The sequence below is a fragment of the Notamacropus eugenii genome, chromosome 2, assembly GCF_028372415.1.
Source record: "Notamacropus eugenii isolate mMacEug1 chromosome 2, mMacEug1.pri_v2, whole genome shotgun sequence".
NCBI lineage: Eukaryota > Metazoa > Chordata > Mammalia > Diprotodontia > Macropodidae > Notamacropus > Notamacropus eugenii.
In genome coordinates this window covers 328,270,855-328,284,414 of record NC_092873.1, presented here as the reverse complement: position 1 = coordinate 328,284,414, position 13,560 = coordinate 328,270,855, and the positions used below count along the sequence as shown (strand labels likewise).

The following is a 13,560-nucleotide window of genomic DNA, read 5'->3' as shown; positions in this document are numbered from 1 at the left end:
TAGAGTATTAGAGTTTAGAGTATTTTTTATATAACTGTAGATAGCTTTGAGTTCTTCTTAAAACTACCTATTCATATCCTTTGATCATTTATAGGGAATGACTTATCTTCTTATAAATTGACTTAGTTATATATTTGAAAAATGAGGTCTATATCAGAGACACTTGCTATAAAATTGTTTTCTCGCTTTCTTCTTTCTTTCTTGGTTGCATTTTTAAAATTTAATATAATCAAAATGATCCATTTTCCTCCTCATAATGCTCTTAATCTCTTGTTTGCTCTTGTTTTAGATGGATACTACTTATCATTTTAAGAAAAGTTCCATTTATTCCTATGCTCTCTTGTGTTTTTAATAGGAATGTGTGCTGTATTTTGTCAAAAGCTTTTTCTGCATCTATTGAGATAATCATGATTTCTATTGGTTTTGTTATTGATATGGTCAATTATGCTGACAGCTTTCCTATTGTTGAACTAGCCCTATATTCCTGCTATAAATTCTACCTGGTCATTACTATGTGATCCTTGTCATATATTACTGTAATCTCCTTGCTAGTATTTTATTTAAAATTTTTGCATCAGTATTCATTAAGGAAATTGGTCTAAAAGTTTTCTTTCTCTGTTTTTGCTCTTCCTGGTTTGGGTATCAAAACCATATTTGTGTTGTAAAAGCAATTTGGCAGGATTCTTTCTGTGCCTATTTTTCCGTATAGTTTATATAGTATTGGAATTAATTGTTCCTTAAATGTTTGGTGGATGCAATATTGATCTTTACAGCATCAGACTTTTCTTTCATCACCAGGCACATCTGAAGCTGAGCTTCCTTTTGGTTTTGGCCCAGCTGCTTTGTTCTTTCTGGAGCTACTAATGACTAGTGAGGGAGAATTCTCATCTTGATGTTGTGTGAACAAATTAGAATTCTCTCTGTTCCCCATTCACTTTTAGGTGGGATTGTCCCCTAGAGAGGTTATTTGAGTTCATGTCATTCATTTCTCTATTCTTCCTTCATTCAGCAATATCCCCTCCTGAAAGAATCATTGTTGAATCATACTGTCATCTGTGGTTTCTGCCCCTAATATTTCCCTTCCATTAGTTTCAATCCCGTGAATTTAACATGAAGAATCCATGATGTCTTCAGTGTAGGGTAGGAAGCCTAAACTGCAGGAACTTTCTGCTTATGACCTTGAACCCAAGATCCTTGGAAATAGCAATGCTTCCAGCCCAGTGCTCCAAATCACCATTCTGGGAAGCAACCCCTTATGGAGATAAAACCTGGCAATAGCTCCTCCTGGTACTACAGCCAAAACTACTGAAGTCCCAGGAAAGAAAGTTCTTCTCACCAAAGTCAAATAATTCAACATCAGAAGCTGTTATGATTTTATCAGTGGGAATGACATTAAAGAAGAGGCATTACCATCTGTTTTGCCACTGCACCCTTAGGACCATGGGACCTTTCCATCTGACTTGCAGCAGAAACTTTCCATATGTCTTGTCTCCCCTGTTAGAACATGAGCTCCTTGAGATCAGAAACTATCTGACTTTTCTATTTGTGTCCCCAACACATGGCATAATGACTGACACATAGTAGGGGCTTTAATAAACACTAGTTGACTGATTAGTAAATGATTAATAAATGCTTTATTTAATCCCATATTTAATGAAGATCAAATTCTCTCTGAGATAAGTCCTAGCAGGTTACCTGAGAAAGATAAAGATTAGATGACTTATCTGATCGATTGACTACATTACTAATTACTCTGCTGGGAATATCAGGGGCAGAATTTGAACCCAGGTTTTCACTACTTCAGCCCCAACATTAACTCAATCTGCCTCTCCTGTGAATTTGAATTTCTCTTATTTTCATTTTCCAAATGAAAAGCCTCCTCAGTTTCATGATCCATAATATTATCAGGCCTCCCACTTGGTTTTTTAATGATCTCACTGACAACACAAATCTCTCTGTGGTTTCTTTGTGTATATCTACAAGAGATTCACAAACTGGTAGCCTTATGTTTCATTTCATGGTCAGACTTGAAAAACATTTCCGTCTCTTCCTATTGAATGAGCAAAACAAGCCAGCTGCTACTTCTGTGTTGGCTTTAGGAGTGGCCTGAAGCATTTTACTTTAAGTACTAGTCATACCAGAAATCGGTCTTCAACCTTAAAGAAATGTACTTGCTACCTCTCATTCAATCAAAGGGTCAATTTACAAATCTGAAGGCAATAATCTCAAAAAAATATGTAAGAAGAAAACACAGGATATAGAGTAGATACTGCTTAAGATGCTAATTACTATCAAGAATTTTATCTGTGAAGCTTTTGGAAAGTAATAGTTAGTTTGGTTTGAAATACCAAGAAGAGAGTTTAAAATTCAAAGACAACTGAACAGCAGGTCATACTGCCACCTTTCTTCTAGCTATAGTGTGTTAAGGAAATGGCCTTTAAAATGTCAAAGGTGGTTGTTTTTCACCTTTGTGGTTGAGTCTATCTCATCAGGTTCAGGGTTTGTCTGGTTGGTTTTTTGGCCCCATTTCCTGCCCTTCACTTTCCAACTTCTCCCAATTCCAAAGCCCCCTCTGAAAATGAATTGCTAAACATGTAGTTAGGTATCTTAGAAGGGATGTGTTCCCTTGCTGTTGTGCTTAAACATGAGCCCTTCCCTCTCACCTCCCACTCATTGAAGGTTCTCTGTTTCTGCTGTGAGAAAAACCAATATCTGGGTGAAAGTCATTTATGATTTTCACAGCTTGTCCATGGAGAGGCAGACGGCTCCATCTGAGAAACTCTGGGCTTATAACCCTACCTTAGGCACTTACTGGTGAGTGCTAGCCATCTTTCTTCTTGGAGGACATCACCTGGTCTGACTTATCACCTGACTCATCACCTGATGACTGACTTTTAAACGTGTCCTTCTCTTCTTTCAGATTTTTGACAATGAAGCCAAAGATGTAGAACGAGAAGTTTGTTTTATTGATATTGCCTGCGATGAAATCCCTGAGCGCTACTATAAGGAGTCTGAGGTAAGCAACAGGCGGGAACTGAACCATAGATAGAGGGGCCTGGGAAATCTCTTATCCAATTTTTTAAATGATTCAATATCATGCACGTAGCAATTGTTTAGTAAGTATTTGTTGATTTGAGACTATCTACTCATGTAATAGAAATGGAGAAATACCAAGTTATGTGGTCAGCTAATATATTTGAGATGCACACCTGTCTTTCATAGAATCGATAGCGCAAATAGTAATAGCTACTATTTAGTGCTACTTGCCAGATACTGTGAGTAAACACTTTTTAATTAAATCTGTGATCTCGCTGATTTTAGAGTTTCTTCATTAACCCATCCATGCCTACCAAGGCATTCTTCAATGTAGTGCAGTGAGACTATGGGTTACATAGAGAACTCCTAGGCGCAGGAACTACATCTGCTGGACTCTTTGATCCAAGGTCTCCAAGTGAAGTCTCTAACTTCCAAGGACCCTGCAGGTTTACAGTGGCCAGGTGGAGCAATGGTTAGAGTTCTGGGCCTGGAGTCAGGAAAACATAATTTCAAATCTGGCTTCAGACACTTATGAGCTTTGTGTGACTCTGGACAAGTCATTTCCCCTTCTTTTGCCTCAGTTTCCTCATCTATAAGATGAGGATAATAGTAGTGCCTACCACCCAGGGCTGTTGTGAGGATCCAATGAGATATTTGTAAAGTGTTTTTGAAACTTTAAAGCTCTATATAAATGCTAAACTTTTATTTTTATAACAACAATGCCAGCCTGTGTGAAGTTACAACTTGGGCACCCTCTTCATTTTTTACTTATATCTAATGCTCTGTATAAGCAGTGCCCAGGCACTGCTTTATGACTGGGAGAAGAAATATAAACATATCAGCTTCTATACAATATAATCTCTGTAAGTCGATATATTTCTATGGAAAGATTTTAAGATGTCCATAAGAACTTAGAAGAAGCCTTTATAGGCAGCTTCCACAGGAACAAAAGAGAGGAAATTGAGTCTGACTTTGCTGATGCTGGAAGTCAGATTTCTTGGATTTTTCATCAAAATTGCTCATTTAGGACTTTTGCATAAAATCATGGAACCATTCAAATAATTCAGGTAAATTTGGGTCATCCCCTAGCATCCCCACTGTTTCCAGGTAGGCCTGCATTGAAATGGTGTCATGAAGAGAGTTCCGAGTTTTCAGAGAATGAGGATTGTGTGTCCTCTGCTGAATCACAGATTTAGGTTTCCTTTAGATCAGCTCGTCTAGCCTCTTCAATTTTCTGGGTAGGAAAGTAAGACCCATTCTTGCCCAATGTCACTTAGTTAATAAGTGCTAGGGGATTCAAACCCTCTCTTCTTTCCAACATATCACTCCTGCATTCAAACTTCCTCTTACTCAGTATCTCAGAAGGCCCACCAACTTCAGTTATACAGAGTGACTTCACTACAATGCAATCAGACCATGAATTACACAGAGACTATCTAGACAGAGGAAGCCACAGAATGAGGTTACAGAATGGCTCAAGCCCCATATCTTAAGCAATACCCTGCACATAGCAGTGGCTTAGTAAATATTCGTTGATTTGAGACTATACTCATCTAATAGAAATGACACAGGTAATGTGACCTCCTAATATTTTTGAGATGCCCACTACTGTTCAGAAAAAAAAAAAAAGCAAACATTTATATAGCACTTAATTTGTGCCAGACACTGTGCTAAGCACTTTACAGTTACCCAAATAGACCTGTGATCTCACTGAGTTGAGAGTTCCCTCCATCCATGTGCAGTTTCTGTCCATGTTCTTCAAAAAGTTTGCCAAAGTGGGATGTGGTTCACTTAACATTCTGGAGGCATTCCTTGTTTTCCCAACATTGTAAGGTACCAGTAGAGCATTCTACCTGTCCTCCTCAGTGGTGCAATGGATTGAGCAGAGGACCTGGAATAAGGAGGACCTGAGATCAAATTGCTACATCCACTAGCTGGGTTACCCGAGGCAAATCACTCATAGTCTGTTTGCCTCAGTTTCCTCATCTGTAAAATGGGGATAATAATAGGACCTAACTCCCACGATTGTTGTAAGACTCAGGATAATAACTGTTAAGTGCTCAGCCCAGTGCTTGGCATAGAAAAGGTCCTGCATAATGCTTCTTCCTTTCCACCAATCGTCTCTCACTTCTGTTATGTGATTGTTTCACCTTCTCTTCCTGTCCTGTACTTCCTTGATGAAATCTTTTGTTTATGTTTTTCAGAATTTCCTCTTTATTATATGATCTAGCCTGCCCACACCTACCATATACCTCTATTTCTGCCAATGAGATACTCATCTATAGTTTTTCTAATTTATTTTTATTTTATATTCTTTTTGAATTTTGAGTTCCAAAATCTCTCTCCCCATCTCTTACATATCCACTGAGAAGGCAAGCAAAATGATATTATTTATACATGTAAAATTATGCAAAAGAAACTTCCATATTAGGCATGTTACAAAACAAAATAAAAAACAAAGGGAGAAAATTATACTTCAATCTGTACTCAGAGTTCCTCATTTCTTTCTCTGAAAGTGGATAGCACGTTTTAATCGTGAGTCCGTTAGAATTGTCTTGTATCATTGTAGTGACCAGAGCAGCCAAGTCTTTCACAGCTGAACATCTTTACAACTTCATTGTTACTGTGCACAGTGATCTCACTTTACATCATATATACCTTGTGATTTTTTCTTAGCATCCCCTTCATCATTTCTCACAGCACAATAGTATTCCATCACAATCATATGCCACTTCTTGTTCAGCCTCCTCAATTGATGGGCATACCCTCCATTTCCAATTCTTTGCTACCAAAAAAAGGTTACTATAAATATTTTTGGACATATAGGTTTTTTTTCTTTTTCTTTGATGTCTTTGATCTCCTACCACCTAGTAGTGGCCTTGCTGGATCAAAGGGTATGCACAGTTTTATAGCCCATTGGGCTCAGTTCTAAATTGTTCTGCAGAATGGTTGGACCAGTTCACAACTAGACCTATTTGTAGAGTTAGTGTACTTATTTTCCCTCATTCACTCTAGCATTTGTCATTCTGATAGTTGTGAAGTGATACCTTAGAGTTGTTTAATTTGCCTCTCTCTGATCAATAGTGAAGTAAAGCATTTTTTCATATCACTTTAGATAGCTTTTATTTCTTCTTCTGAAGACTGTTCATCCCTTAACTATTCATCAGTTGAGAAATGGCTCTTATTTTTATAAATTTCACTCAGTTCCCTATATATTTGAGAAATGAGGCCTTTATCAAAGAAAGTTGCTCTAAAATTTTTTTATATTCACCCTGTTCACTTTCATAATTATGATTAATAATTATATATTTCCTTCTGTCCTATTTTCTTCTGTTTATACTTTTCTCTCTCTTTTTATCCTGTCTCCTCTAAAAAGTCTGTTTTGCTTCTGACCACTGCCCCTCTTTAATCTTTCCTCACTTTTGTCATCGCTACCTCCCCCTGTCTCCATATCTCTTATTATCCCCTTCCCCTCCTATTTTCCTGTTGGATAAGATAGATACCCAATTGTGAATGTGTGTGTGTGTGTATGTATGTATGTATGTATGTATGTATTCTTCCCTCTTTGATCAAATTCTGATAAGAGTGAGGTTCACTTATTGCCCACTACTCCCACCCATTTTCCCCTCCTCAATAAAACCTCTTCCTTGCACATCTCTTTTAAGGGAGAAAATTTCCCCCATTTAATACCTCTCCCTTCCCCCTTCTCCCACTGCAAATCTCTTTTTCACCCTTTCTTTTTTTTGTTTTGAGATCATTCCAACATAATTAATGCATGCCCATGTCCTCTATCTACTTAAACTCCTTTTAACTGCCCTAATAATGATACAGTTCTTAGGAGTTAAATGTATCATCTTCCCATATAGGAATATAAACAGTTTAACTTTATTAAATCCCTTATGACTGCTCTTTTATGTTTGCCTTTTTATGCTTCTCTGGAATCTTCTGTTTAAATGTCAGATTTTCTATTTGGCTCTGATATTTTGATTAGGAATGCTTGTAAATTCTCTATTTCATTAAATATCCATTTTTCCTCTGATGGATTATACTCAATTATGCTGTGTATGTTTTTTTTTTATTGTATTCTTAGTTCCTTTGCCTTCTGAAATATCATATTCCAAGTCTCCACTTCTTTAATATGGAAGCTGCTAAGTCTTGTGTGATTCTGACTATGGTTCCACAGTATTTGAATTATTTCTTTCTGACTGCTTGCAATGCTTTCTCCTTGACCTGGGAGCTCTAGAATTTGGCAGTTTTCATTTTGGAATTACCTTTAGGAAGTGATTATTGAATTCTTTCAATTTCTATTCTAACTCCTCCCTCCCCCTGGATCTAAGATGTCAAATCAGTTTTCCTCAATAATTTCTTGAAATATGACTTGTAGGCTCTTTTTTTGATCATGGTTTTCAGGTAGTCTAATAATTCTTAAATTATATCTCCTCGATCTGTTTTCCAGGTCAGTTGTTTTTTCAATGAGATATTTCACATTTTCTTCAATTTTTTCATTCTTTTAACTTTACTTTATTGTTTAAGTCTCATTGAGTCATTAGCTTCCACTTGACCAATTCTGATTTCTAAGGAATTATTTTCTTTAGCAAGCTCCTGTACCTCTATTCCCTTTGTCGAATTCTACTTTTTAAGGATTTATTTTCTTCAGTGATTGTTTGTGCCTCTTTTTCCATTTGGCCCATTTTGCTTTAAGGAGTTTTTTTCTTCAGTGATTTTTTTTATGTGACTTTTACCATTAAGCTAATTTTGTTTTTTTTAAGATGTTATTTTTTTCTTCATTATTTTTTGTGTTTCTTTTTATTGTTATTTACTCATTTCAGTTGGGTCTGATTCTTTGTGATTCTATTTGGGGTTTTCTTGGCAAAGATACTAGAGTCATTTGCCATTTCCTTCTCCAGCTCACTTTATAGATGAAGAAACTGAGTCAAACAGGGTTAAGTGACTTGCCCAGAGTTTACAAAGCTAGTAAGGGTCTGAGGCCAGATTTAAACTGAGGAAAATGAGCCTTCCTGAGCCCAGGTCTGGCACTTTATCCATTGTGCTGTCCCAGAATCACCTAGGTGGCCCTTTTACAAAACTGTTAATTATCTTCTCATAATTTTCTTATATCACTCTCATTTCTTTTCCTAATTTTTGCTCTATCACTCACCTTTTTTTAACTCTTCTAGGAATTCTTGTTAGTCTTGGATCCAGTTAGCATTTTTCTTTGATGCTTTGTTTGTAGCTGTTTTCACATTGTTATCTTTCTCTGAGTTTATATCTTTGGTCTTTCCTACCACTATAGTAACTTTTTATAGTCAAATTCTTTTTGTTATTTTTTTTAACTAATTTTTAATCTTTTGTTAGCTTTAAATTTTATGTTAAACTTGGGCTTTGCCCACCTGGAGTGGGGATTGGGGAGGCACTGTGCCAAGCTTCAGGCTTTTTTGTACTGCTGTCTTCACAGCTCATTCTGGGGCTCTGCAGGTTCTTGGTGCTTCCAAGGTGGTATGATCTGAGAAGAGATGTGGTTACTGCTCTCCTAGACTGTGCTCTGGTCTTTACTCAGGTAGGGCTCCTGGTCCCCCTGCAGTTACAAGTACTAGTGCTCTTCTTAGCCCTGGAATTATTACCAGGTCTAGGAATCTGTTCCCTTATGACTGACCACACTCCCATCCACCCTGGAACTGTGGCCCAGAATGTCTCTGGACTGAGAGCTCACAAAACTGCTACTGTTGCCTCCAAGGCTCCCTGCTGGTGCTCCTGGCATACTCCAGGCCTGATCCTATCCCAGTGTTAGAGATCTCTTCTAAAGATCTCGTTAAGCTGGAAAAATATTTCTCTCTGAACTTTTGATGGTTCTGTTTCTCCAAAACTGGATATGAGGCATTATTTAAAGTTGTTTGTAAGGATATGTTGGGAGAGTTCAACTGAATTCCAGCCTGTACTCCACCATCTTGGTTCTACCATTCATGAAATGTTCCACATTTCACTGCCATGTCGCAACAGCAATAAACTTTGAGTAGTGAAAACATGGGTCTTTGAGGTAATATTTGTAGAATACTTAGCACAGTGCCTGGCACATAATAAACACTTGTTCCCTTCCCTTTTCTTTGCTTTTATGGGAAATTTAGGGGGTCGTTAAAGTGCTTTGTAATTTTCAGTGGGCAATTCCACATTTTCGGTTCTGGGCCCAGCTCTTTGTCCATGTTTCTATATTATCTGACCCAGATATATACCTTTGGACAAGGTGTCCATTAAAATGCTTGTTGAAATCTGACATTTTTCATCAATTTAGTCTTTTTTTTTTTTTATGTGGGTGGACAGGTCAAACTCCTTTGACAAGCTCTAAAAAGATAATGCAATCAGCTCAATCCCATCAATAAACAGAAATATCCAGAGATCTTTCTGGAGAAGGAGAGAATCCCTAACCTGTTACTCTGAGATATATCCTTCCATTGTTGTGGCCAAAGCCATATTTGAGCACATATCTCTCCATTTTGTGCCCTACCTAATATTGTACCTAATTCCACTGAATATAGAGAATATTTTTACATCTTCCAAGAAATCCTGAATCATCCTGATGTACAGATGGAAGATGCCTTTTTGTAAAAGAGCTCTTAGACAGCATTTCATTCTATCAAATTGAATGTTTTTTATATAACCAACAAACAATAAGCACAATGAGTTCTCATATTCTCTACAATGTTCATTTAATTGTGAGATGATAAATATGTGGTCCGTCACTGAATATTTTTTGTGAAAGCCTCCTTACTCTTATTTGTACATAGTTGGCTCTATAAAGATTTTGTAAGCACGGGACATTAGGCATATGGGTTGATAGTTATTGATATTCTCACTTAACACAATGCCTGTCACATAGTAGGAACTTAATAGATTCTCCCCGCTTCCCTCCTTCTCAGTCACTTTTTTCCTCTAGTATTAACAAGTGCTGAGATTTTTTCCACACCTTTGGTATCTTTCCCTCCTTCTTATAACTTTGTCTGTTGGTCCTTCAAAGCTCTCAGAATTCTATTGCCTGAAGTATGTATGTGTGTGTGTATCTATATATATATCTATCTATCTATATCTATATCTATAGATATAGATACTTACTATCTTTTTTCTCTTTAGCATCTATAGCTAGGATTCCATAAAAGGATTATAATGTTAAGGTCAAGTAGGGTATTAGTGTCCACATGACGGATGTTAAAATTCAAGTGGGATATTAAGATCCAAATGGGATGTTTGGGTCCAAGGGGGATGTTAGGATTCAAATGGGATATTATGGTTCATGTGGGATATTAGGACCCAAGTGGGATGTTAGGGATCAAGAGCAGTGCTTCCAGTATCCTTAATAGAGAAAACAGTTTATTAAAATGGTTTTTGCAAATCTTTCCTATTTTCCTTCTATATAAAATCCTTCTTCCCTTTTCATCTTTAATGCCTTTGGGATGACTTTGCTTACTAGACTGTCTTGCCACACTTTCCTTAAACTGGTTTTATCCTGCACTGTTTCTCTCTGCTTTATGAAACAATATTGTTCATGAATAATCTATTATCTATTATAATAATATATCCACAGATAATATTATCTATTATAATAATCTGTTATATAACATTTTACAAACAAATTTATGTTCTAACCCAATGTTGACTTTGGCAGCCAGCTCTCTTTGACAAGTTTGCGGACTGAAGTACTTTGTGGACTCTTTTCATCTACTTGCTGTGACAGTTATTCCTTTTTAGAGTCCGGTAGGTGGCAGAGTGGATAGAACAGTGCACTTAGGAGTCAGGAAGACTAGAGATCAAATCTAGTCTCAGATGCTTATTAGCTGTCTGACTATCAGCAAGTCAGTTAACTCCTGTCTGTCTTGGTTTTTTCAACTAGAAAATTGTTATAATAATAGCATCCAACTCTCCCTTTCCACTTCCCCCCAGGATGGTTGTGAGATTAAAGTGAGATAATATTCATAAAACACTTTTATGATTTAAGTGGTGAAACTTTGGCATGAAATTATTATAGTTGTTGTCAATGTCCTATCTGTTATCTGTTTCAGATTTTTGGTTTTCAATTACTTGTTTACATAATTCAAAATTCTGTTGTTTCATTTCATGTGTATCTTTTTCTCATTTTTCTGGTGTTTGTTTGTTTTACAAATTCTTGTCTTATCTCTGATGATCCAATTGCATATAGACAGAAGACCCAGGGATAACTCCCATATGGATAACAGGTCTTTTCTTGTCTGTCAAAATCTATTTCATTCTCTCTAGTGTTTCTTGGTACTTGCCATTTCCAATGTCTGCCAGTTTTCTTTTTTGTTTTTAAAGAAAGTATTTATAATATAGGAACATGAGGCTTCTAATACAATCCACAAAGCTTTGTCCTCTCCCATTTCTTGTTCCTGAACATATATTTTTTGTCACATTTCTCCCCATCTTCACATTTTTCCATCCTTGTCAAATATTACATTTATTTATGTTGATTGGATTTGGAGGATCTTAACAAAGTTATGCCAAGTTAACTTAACAGTATGCCAAGTTCAATGACTATCAGTATATTTCTTTAGTTGTTTTTCAGTCTTGTTGGACTCTTCATGACCTCTTTTGAGGTTTTCTTGACAAAGATACTAGAGTACTTTGCCATTTCCTTCTCCAGCCCTTTTTTAAAGATGAGGAAAGTGGGGCACTCAGGGTCAAGTGACTTGCTCAAGGTCACACAGCTTGTAAGTTTCTGAGTCCAAATCTGAACTCAGGTCTTCCTGACTCCAGCCCCATCACTATATTCACTGTGCCACCAACCTGCCCTTATCAATATATAGCTGGATAATAAGCATGATAACTTGCATTTACGTTGTACGTTTCATTTATTAAAGGGCTTTCCATGCACAATATCATTTGAGCCTTCCAATGGCTCTAGGAGGTAGAATCTAAAGGCTTTATTTCCCTCATCTTACAGATGTGGAAACTGAGGCTCAGAAGTGAAGTCATTTGCCCAGAGTTGTACAGTTATGAAGGTTCATAGGTAGGATTTGAACCTAGACCTTCCTGACCTGAAATCCAGCATTCTGTACACTGTAGATTCTATTTAGGACAGGAAATGTGTGGTTGGCTGTAGGATGTAGGATAAATAGATAGTATTATGAGTCCCTTCCTTTGGATTACTTTATGAACTGCAAGGAAGTGATTCATACCAACCCATCTTTCTTTTCCACCCTGTATCTTCCCATTTCATTTAGGGATAACAGCCGCAGAAATGATGCCTGCTTTTCAGTAACTAAGCATTTGACAAAATATGATTAGATTTTATATATTGTTAAATATTAAAGTTTCTCTTTTTCATTTTGAACTTAACAAATACCAGCAAACATAAACATTTCAGTATACAAAACAAGGAAAACATGTTTAAAAAACTAAGCCTCTGTTATGTAATTTGTTTATATATGTATATAGAGAGTATGTATGTATATATGATGTATATTATATGCACAAAAATAACATAAAATCTGACATAATAGTAAACAAAACTATTCTGTTTTTGTCCCCTTCTGCCCCTTTTTAAGTTTCTTTGCACATTTAATTTTTTTTTACTGATTTTATTATCCAATATCTAAGGAAAAATCTAAACCTCATTAGAAGCCACTTTGCTTCTGTGGCAATGAAGTTCTTTAACAGATTTATTTATTATATCATAAATTAGCCTTAATGATACTAAGATAAGAGTTTCAAGGTCCATGTGTTGCATCTCAAGGACAAATCTCGGTCCCTGATTCCAGACATATTGTGATTGCTTGGATGTTTGCTAAATAACAAAAGTAGCCATGCATCTGTTTTAGCAGTAATGGAGCATTATTTATGAGTGGGTGACCCAAGTTTCTTCAGCAGCCAATAATAAAACACTAGCCATATATAATTAGTCAGCTTGAACACTGACTTTCCCATCATTCCTAATAAAATAAAGGGAGGCAGGGTGGTTGGAATTGGGAAGAGCATTTGATGAATCTGGGAATTTTCTGATGCAAAAGAGTTTTTCAGGTTCATTCAGAAACAAAGATAAAAAGAGGCAAGGAGAAAACTAAGTACTATATTATTAGCTTAGTGACTTCAAGTACTATAATAAATCCAGACTTTGGATGCTTGGGTGGAGCCAAGATGGTGGACTAGAAAGACACATATACTCTAGCACTTCCCCCATAGCCCACAAAATAAATTACTGTAAAAAATTACTCTCAGCAAATTCTAGAGTAGCAGAAGCCACAGAACAACAGAGCAAAAGAGGTTTCCAGACAAATGTAACCTGGAAGGCCAACAAGAAAGGTTTATCAGATGGGACACTGAGCAGAGGAGAGTCCAGCCCTGGCCATGTGGCACTGGGAGGAAACAGGACCTAAACAGACCTCCAGGGAAGAGTTCCCAGCAGGGATGGTCCCAAATACCTCAACCCACAAGCAACAAAGAAAGTTCCAAAGGTCAGTGTGGGAGGGCTTTCCCAGCTGGGCAAGAGGGAACGAGGTTCCTCCAGCAATAGCCCCAGGA

The 13,560-nt window shown here is 36.8% G+C and overlaps 1 protein-coding gene across 7 annotated transcripts in view; it reads left to right on the top strand.

Annotated features, from left to right (window-relative positions):
- The window catches only part of PITPNC1 (phosphatidylinositol transfer protein cytoplasmic 1), a 378,124-nt gene that overhangs the window by 285,818 nt on the left and 78,746 nt on the right, over nt 1-13,560 (top strand). For 5 of the 7 annotated variants that reach the window (XM_072645459.1, XM_072645455.1, XM_072645461.1 and 2 more), the window contains 2 exons: nt 2,921-3,016; nt 8,492-8,593. In XM_072645459.1, the coding sequence (XP_072501560.1) occupies nt 2,921-3,016; nt 8,492-8,593 (198 nt within the window). The remainder of the gene's footprint in view (nt 1-2,920; nt 3,017-8,491; nt 8,594-13,560) is intronic. The other 2 variants (XM_072645460.1, XM_072645462.1) reach the window with 1 other exon arrangement.